This window comes from Neoarius graeffei, chromosome 6 (assembly GCF_027579695.1).
Source record: "Neoarius graeffei isolate fNeoGra1 chromosome 6, fNeoGra1.pri, whole genome shotgun sequence".
NCBI lineage: Eukaryota > Metazoa > Chordata > Actinopteri > Siluriformes > Ariidae > Neoarius > Neoarius graeffei.
In genome coordinates, this window is record NC_083574.1 from 101646325 (window position 1) to 101654895 (window position 8571).

An 8571-nucleotide genomic window follows, 5' to 3' on the forward strand; every position below is an offset into this window, starting at 1 on the left:
CTAAAAGTATCACTGCCTTCAGTTTGTTTGTTATTTTCAATAAGATTCTGTCTGTTCAGTCTATTTTTATCGATTTTCCGCCCCAGAATGCTCAGGTCCTCATGTTTAGTAAACAGTGGTTTAAAAAAAAAAAGTCCCTTGTATGTTTCTTGCCCCCTCCTAGAACTGCCACCTTATTGTGGTGGAGGGGTTTGTGTGCTTGAATGATTCTAGGAGCTATGTTGTCGGGGGCATTATGCCCCTGTCAGGGTTTCCCAAGGCAGACAGGTCCTAGGTGACAGGCCAGACCAAGAGCAGTTCACCAAAACCCTTATGGAGAAATCATCAAGGACCGTGACATCGCCCGGTATGGCGCAGCCGGGGCCCCACCCTGGAGCCAGGCCTGGGGTTAGGGCTCGTATGCAAGCGCTTGGTGGCCAGGCCTTTGCCCATGGTGCCCAGCTGGGCTCAGCCCGAAGAGGTGATGTGGGCCCGACCTCCTGTGGGTTCACCACCCACAGAGGTAGCAGTAGGGGACTGGTGCAGTGTGGATTGGGTGGCAGTCGAAGGCAGGGGCCTCGACGACCTGATCCCTGGACACAGCGGCTAGCTGTTGGGAGATGGAATGTCACTTCGCTGGGGGGGAAAGAGCCTGAGCTTGTGCGGGAGGTTGAGAGGTACCGGCTAGAGATAGTCGGGCTCACCTCCACACACAGCTTGGGCTCTGGAACCCAGCTCCTCGAGAGGGGCTGGACTCTCCACTTCTCTGGAGTCGCCCATGGTGAGCGGCGGTGGGCTGGTGTGGGCTTGCTTATAGCTCCCCAGCTCAGCCACCATGTGTTGGAGTTTACCCCAGTGAACGAGAGGGTCGCCTCTCTGCGCCTTCGGATTGGGGAGAGGGCTCTTGCTGTTGTTTGTGCCTACGGGCCGAATAGCAGTATAGAGTATCCGGCCTTCTTGGAGTCCCTGGGAGAGGTACTGAGGGGTGCTCAGACTGGGGACTCCATTGTGTTACTGGGGGACTTCAATGCTCACGTGGGCGACGACAGTGACACCTGGAGGGGCATGGTTGGGAGGAACGGCCTCCCCGATCTGAACCCGAGTGGTGTTTTGTTATTGGACTTCTGTGCTAGTCACGGTTTGTCCATAACAAACACCATATTCGAGCATGGGGTGTCCATAAGTGCACGTGGCACCAGGACACCTTAGGTCGGAGGTCGATGATAGACTTTGTTGTCGTTTCATCTGATCTCCGGCCCTATGTCTTGGACACTCAGGTGAAGAGAGGGGCTGAGCTGTCAACTGATCACCACCTGGTGATGAGTTGGATCTGCTGGCGGAGGAGGAAGCTGGACAGACCTGGCAGGCCCAAACATATGGTGAGGGTCTGCTGGGAATGTCTGGCCGAGCACTCTGTTGGGGAGGTCTTTAACTCCCACCTCTGGGAGAGCTTTTCTCAGCTTCCGAGGGAGGCGGGGGACATTGAGTCTGAGTGGACCATGTTCTCTACCTCCATTGTGGATGCAGCTGTTCGGAGCTGTGACCGCAAGGTCTCCGGTGCCTGTCGTGGCGGCAATCCCCGAACCCGGTGGTGGACACTGGAAGTAAGGGATGCTGTCAAGCTGAAGAAGGAGTCCTATCGGGCCATGTTGACCTCTGGGACCCCTGAGGCAGCTGACGGGTATCGGCAGGCCAGGCGTGCTGCAGCTCGGGCAGTTGCGGAGGCAAAAACTCGGAACTGGGAGGAGTTCGGGGAGGCCATGGAGAAGGACTATCGGTTGGCCTCGAAGAAATTCTGGCAAACTGTCTGGCGCCACAGGAGGGGGAAGCAATACTCTGCCAACACTGTTTACAGTGCGGGTGGGGAGCTGTTGACCTCGACTGGGGACATTGTCGGGTGGTGAAAGGAACACTTTGAGGATCTCCTCAATCCCACCGTCATGTCTTCCATTGAGGAGACTGAGGCTGATGACTCAGAGGTGGACTCGTCCATTACCCAAGCCGAAGTCACTGAGGTGGTTTGCAAGCTCCTCGGTGGCAAGGCACCGGGGGTGGATGAGATCCGCCCTGAGTATCTCAAGTCTCTGGATGTTGTGGGGCTGTCTTGGTTGACACACCTCTGCAACATCGCGTGGCGGTCAGGGACAGTGCCTCTGGAGTGGCAGACCGGGGTGGTGGTCCCTCTTTTCAAGAAAGGGGACCAGAGAGTGTGCTCCAATCACACTTCTCAGCCTCCCGGGGAAAGTTTACTCTAGGGTACTGGAGAGGAGAATTCGACCAATAGTCGAACCTCGGATCCAGGAGGAACAATGCGGTTTTCTTCCTGGTCGCGGAACACTGGACCAGCTCTATACCCTTCATAGGGTGCTCGAGGGTTCATGGGAGTTTGCCCAACCAGTCCACATGTGCTTTGTGGATCTGGAGAAGGCATTCAACCATGTCCCCCATGGTATTCTGTGGGGGGTGCTTCGGGAGTATGGGGTTCGGGGCTCTTTGCTAAGGGCTGTCCGGTCCCTGTACGAACGGAGCAGGAGTCTGGTTCGCATTGCCGGCAGTAAGTCAGACCTGTTCCCAGTGCATGTTGGACTCCGGCAGGGCTGCCCTTTGTCACTGGTTCTGTTCATAATTTTTATGGACAGAATTTCTAGGCGCAGCCAGGGGCCGGAAGGAATCCTGTTTGGGAACCACAGGATTTCATCTCTGCTTTTTGAGGATGATGTTGTCCTGTTGGCTTCTTCAAACCAGGACCTCCAGCATGCACTGGGGTGGTTTGCAGTCGAGTGTGAAGCGGCTGGGATGAGAATCAGCACCTCCAAGTCCGAGGCCATGGTTCTCGACCAGAAAAGGATGGCTTGCCCTCTCCAGGTTGGTGAAGAAGTCCTGCCTCAAGTGGAAGAGTTTAAGTATCTCGGGATCTTGTTCACGAGTGAGGGAAGGATGGAGTGTGAGATCGACAGGCGGATCGGTGCAGCCTCCGCAGTGATGCGGTCGCTTTACCGGTCCGTCGTGGTGAAGAAGGAGCTGAGCCAAAAGGCGAAGCTCTCAATTTACCGGTCAGTCTATCTTCCGACTCTCACCTATGGTCATGAGCTTTGGGTAATGACCGAAAGAACAAGATCGCGGATACAAGCGGCTGAAATGAGTTTCCTTCGCAGGGTGGCTGGGCGCTCCCTTAGAGATAGGGTGAGAAGCACAGTCACTCGGGAGGAGCTCGGAGTAGAGCCGCTGCTCCTCCACATCGAGAAGAACCAGCTGAGGTGGCTCGGGCATCTTTTTTGGATGCCTCCTGGACGCCTCCCTGGGGAGGTGTTCCAGGCATGTTCCCCTGGGAGGAGGCCCCGGGGAAGACCCAGGACACGCTGGAGGGACTATGTCTCTCGGCTGGCCTGGGAACGCCTCGGTGTTCTTCCCGAGGAGCTGACCGAGGTGTCTGGGGAGAGGGAAGTTTGGGCTTCCATGCTTAGACTGCTGCCTTCGCGACCCGGTCCCGGATAAAGCGGAAGAAGACGAGACGAGATGAGATGTTTCTTGCTGTAATAATTTACTTTTACTTTTGAGCAACTTTAAAAATGGTTTAATCTTTTAAAGTCACGTCTTTGCAAGTTGAAATGTTCATGATCTGAGTGTCAGGAGAAACTCCATTTCACCCCTTATCACCTCCAGGGGCCGGTGTTTCAACACCTGGGTACCTTCTTGTGCATATGTACATATCACACACAAACACAGGACACTATAAAATGGCATTAGTAATGGCGACCTTTCCTTTACTTCACACTTTTGTACACATGTCAGGATTTTTTTGTGATCTGTGTAAAAGATTGTGATTACAGTCAGAGCTACAGAGGAACGTGATCTCCAAAGCTCACAATTGTCTCAAATTAACTTCATCACAGTCCAAGCTGTGTCTGTTTTCTCAGTCTTGCATCTCAGTGGAACATCTCTTCAGTCAGCGACAAGTAGTGGATTGTTTGTGTGTGTTAGCATTTGAATGGTTTGTTTCATGAGTCTGTTGTGTTGTTAGCTAACGTACTTAATGTTAGCGACAATCACTGATGTTATTGACGTTCTGATATTCCGTTCCCAGCTCGCAGGCTTGTCCCTAATGTTCCTAATGATAATAGTGTGTGTGTTATGTTTGTGTTATAAGAGGACTTATATTTCCACATCACTCACACTTGATCAATTCAACCTTCTTCGATACAGACCAATCAAAATCTATCTGATATCAATATTATACTCATTATTTTTGACTCTAAATAGAATTATGTCCCTTACATTATATCTCTTAGATTTATTATTTATCAACAGTGCAGTTGAAATAGTGATTGGTGTAATTGTGGTGTTGAGGTTCAGCTCATGACTGATTGTAATAACAGTGCTATAGCTATAACACTGAGACACGGAGACATCCAGCTGATCTGCTTTGCTGATTTATTGACAACTTTAATGACAGTTGCAGATGAAAGTGTTAGGACTTGGACTGTTTTGGCCTCTAGAGGCCGCTGTTATTTCCTTTTCGTGTCATGTTTATTTTGGCCTCTAGAGGCCGCCACTGTTCCTGTGTTTTGTGTTTTTGTTAATTGCCTGTTTGTCCTGATTATCTTCACCTGTGTCCTTAATTAGTTTGTGTATTTATACCCCTGAGTTCAGTCCTCTTGTCACGGAGTCTTTGTGCTGTTATGTTTATCTCCAGTTTCCTCTATACCGTGTTCTTTGTTTTGCACTTTGCTTTTCTTTTGGATTTAGTAGTGACTGTGTTTTGTGGATCTTCTGAGCTTTTGCATTTTTGCCTTTTTCTTTTTGAACTTTTCGATTATACTCTTTGTTTTTGTTTTTTTTTTGTTTTGCCCTGGATTGTATATAGTGTACATAGTATAAATAAACCTTTTGATACTTTTTCTACTTCTGCCTCATGCCTCTGCATTTGAGTCATCCCCCTGGTGGCCTAGTGGGGGTTTGCTGGATCATCACACCAACGAACCAGGTTCGAATCCCAGCAAAACCCTAACAGAAAGGAACATCAAAGCATTTTGAGAAGTTTGTTTCATTAATTTTAATTCTTCTTAGTGGACTTCCACACCACATCCCCGTCCCTGTGGATCACCAGAATGCCGTCATTACCCAAAGTTAAACGGCATGTGGTGAGATCCGGGCTGTAGCTGCCGGCGGCCCACACGGGTTTATCCGGCGTATATATGACGAGGTTGCAGTCGTTTTGCTTGGCCAGGCGACTGATGCCTGGAATGCCGCCAGTGTCAGTAGCCCACAGCGGCGCCCAGCCATACACTACAAAGTTCCCATCATCCTGAAACAAGATGTTAGAGTTCAATATCAGAGAACGGAAGGTGAGTTTATATTTCTGTGAAAGGAACTGGAAGTAATTTTTTCAAACAGCAAATGAAGAAAAAGCAAAGAAGACTCTTCATCTCTATTTATTTCCCCTGTTTCAGTTCTACCTGAAAGATTGCTTTGTACTCGCTGTTGTTGGATAACAGGAAGTCTCCTTTCTGGAGCTCTTCATTTATAGACAAGAAGTTCCTGCTCATGGTTCTGAATATAAAGACAGTTATTAAAAATGTGTGTCAGATTCAAGCAAGTAATGACTTTTATGGGAAAAAATGATAAGAACATTGGAAAAGAATTTGTGTACATGCTGACCTGAAGATATTAATATTTAGACTTTCACTGTTTCTAAATAATTAAAGCCACATTTCTAGTTCTCACAGCTAATACGTAAGGAATAAAACACGAGTGGGTTTGTTGTTGTAGGAAAATCATCCAGACAGCGGGATGCAAATCAAAGTTACTGTTCCCACCTGGAAGTTGATTATTTTCCTAAAACAGCTCGTCCCCAAGTGCTTTATTTCTCTTATACCAAAGCAATTTGCCAAAGTTTACCATTTTTAATTATTAAAGAATAAAACATCACAAATGCTTGTGCTTATATTTATAATATTTCATGCTTTCATCTGTTTATAGTCAGATTTAAAGTTGCAGAACGTTCAAAACAAGCTCCTGTTCTTATTTACATTATAGAAGCTATAAATTCATGCACAAACTGATCCGAGGATATCAGGCTTTATATTTAATAATTAATGCATCAGTTCTAGTTTTATTCTTCAGCTTTAGTCATCTTTATAAAATGCCATGCTCATACATCAACACATCTGGGGTTTTTTTTCTTTAAATGTTCAACTAAATAAACCAGGTGCACTTTAGGTTCAATCAGTTTTACTCACCTGCACGATGAGAGTGAGCGGAGAGATGAATCAATGAACGGAGAGATGACCAGTGAGCGGAGAGATGAATCAATGAGCTGCTTTGCGGATTGGTGATGAGTGATGGGGTTTATATAGACTGACTCTGACCGAGACAGAGTTTAGGACTCCTCCTCTCACTGTTTTTTTACACACAGCCCATTAGCAGAATATGAACAAACACTGTTCTGCTAAGCTCCAGTGATTCAGCTGAAAGACAAACCAAACGTTCGTTCTGAGAACCCGAGATGACGCCCACTGTCCTGTGGCCAGCGCTGAAAATCTGGGTAAGATAAGATAAATTCATCCTTTGGTGGGTAAATTTATGAGTAACCAATAAATGACAAAAAAAACACAGGCTATGTGTAACCAATTTTACCAATGTAAAAGTGAATTACAGTATAATAATGACTTAGAATAGTAATGAAACCTAGACCAGTATCAGAAGATGCTAAATTCGACAGGAGCCATAATGCTGAGCAACAATAATGAGACAGACACAGAAGTGAAAGTTGAGTAGCCACTCTTATATTGTTTACAAAGTACAAAATACCCCAAACAATTAGAAAAATAAAAGGTAGTGTGCACACTAGAAAAATAAAATATTGTCCCTGGGCCCTTAAAAATAAAATGGAAGGGAAAGTTCTCTTCAGGTGCTCTGTTTCAGAGTTACTGCAGTTCAGTTCAAATTCCAAGGTTCCTTGTATTGTAATCTAACTGTTCAGTGAGCGTATGAACGGGTACGTGTATATCCTGGTGCTTGACTTTCTTCAGGGAACTTGGCTTGCCATCGGTTTCAGCCAGAAGGTTGTCCTGGACCACAGTCGAATTGCTCTCAACTAAAAAAACCTGACCTACAAGCAAGGTCAAAAAGCATACATTCAATACCACTCATTCGTAGATGCATCATTCGGAATATCTAAATGTCAAAAGATGTACACCGTTAACATCTAATTCTGACATGAATTATCTCTACTCAAATCTTATATCTCTTTCTTATATAGTTGCACTTAAGACTGAATGTTGTACATCATCTTTGAGAACTAAGTGTTAAAGTGCTCACATATTTACTTGCTTTTTGTGTGAACAGTGCCTCAATAATACTTGTTAGTAACCATTAACACTCAGTGTTATCAACATTCAAAATGTCATTTATCATAACCATAACAGAACTATGTGCAAATAACACAAAAGTACCCTTCTGGTTTAAGACTTGGAGGTATTACAGAAGTGTGCTTAATTTACTCTTACATTACAGTAAAGGCCTATTCATTCATGAAAGAGAAATGCACCAAAAATTACCCTCGAGATACTTTACACACAGCTACTCAGCTGAGTCGCATTAAAGTTTTCAATACTGCAGTTGCATAGTGCAAATAAACATTATATTCATCACAACATATAAAATTACTCTCTCCTCCCTTTAAATTGGCATTAGGAAGAGTAAACACTCCTCCCTTTAAATTACATATACACATCAGCATGAATTCAGCTACCACATTGTAAATATGTTCAGAAACGTTGCACCATCATTCAGCTTCAGTTCACTCATAACGTTAACATAACCACTACTTTGTTTCAGCACTCAGTAAACAAGGGGGTAAATAGCACCAGAGCAACTGAAATGGCACGTTTCTCACCGTTGCTCTGTGAATATCAAGGCGGAACACGCTGGTATCATGCTGGTATCACGCTTCATAGCAGCTCTCCAGACGAAGGGTAAACGATTGGCCTGTTAGGTACAGAACTAGCATCAGCATGGAGGACGATGGTAAACGTAAACAAGCTTTTTTCCTTCAGATATTTGACTCGTCTTACCGACGTAACGTTTCTCCTTTGTTCAGTCACACGGCTCCATGCCTCCAGTGGATGTGTTCCGACCCTCTTTATTCTCCCTTTTCACAGGTTATCTCCGCGTTTTCTACCGTTTTTGTTCTCTTCTCACAGCATTCAGCTGCCTCGCTTCTCGGCTGAGCTTGGAAAAGACCGGAAGAAGCACGCGCTTGCTTTTCGTTCCCATGGCAAAAATCTGAGCGTCACCCACATAGCTTCTGATTGGCTGCTGAGACGAAGCACCCCTACTACGTGTGGTTATGTGAACTGAATGGTGCATTTAATTGCAATAGAATAATTAACAAGTTGCTGATGTGAAACCAATAAAGATATAGAAAATAAAAAGTATCTGTGGCAGTTCGTGTAAATGGGTGGAGCACAGAAGGACGGCAGGACAGAACTGAGTTCACAAAAACTCTCTTTATTCAGCTTTTCAGCTGCAAACACACACTCAGACACACACACACACATCAGCTGTCTGGTTGTGGAGAGAGTCCCTCTG

At 46.0% G+C, this 8571-nt stretch overlaps 1 protein-coding gene across 1 annotated transcript; it reads right to left on the reverse strand.

Moving 5' to 3' along the window:
* Positions 1–5032: 5032 nt before the first annotated feature.
* LOC132888471 (B-type lectin plumieribetin-like) lies at positions 5033–5525 on the reverse strand. Its single transcript, XM_060924517.1, has 2 exons — positions 5436–5525; positions 5033–5284 (listed from the first exon to the last, which is right to left on the reverse strand). The coding sequence occupies exons 1-2, from the start codon at positions 5523–5525 to the stop codon at positions 5033–5035; spliced, it is 342 nt and encodes a 113-aa protein (XP_060780500.1).
* Between the last annotated feature and the right edge of the window lie 3046 nt (positions 5526–8571).

Bases quoted from the DNA above. Each gene is read 5' to 3' on its own strand.
- LOC132888471 (XM_060924517.1), bottom strand. From the start codon at position 5,525: ATGAGCAGGAACTTCTTGTCTATAAATGAAGAGCTCCAGAAAGGAGAC. The intron at 5,285-5,435 runs GTAGAACTGAAA...ATCTTGTTTCAG, and splicing joins AGTACAAAGCAATCTTTCAG to GATGATGGGAACTTTGTAGT.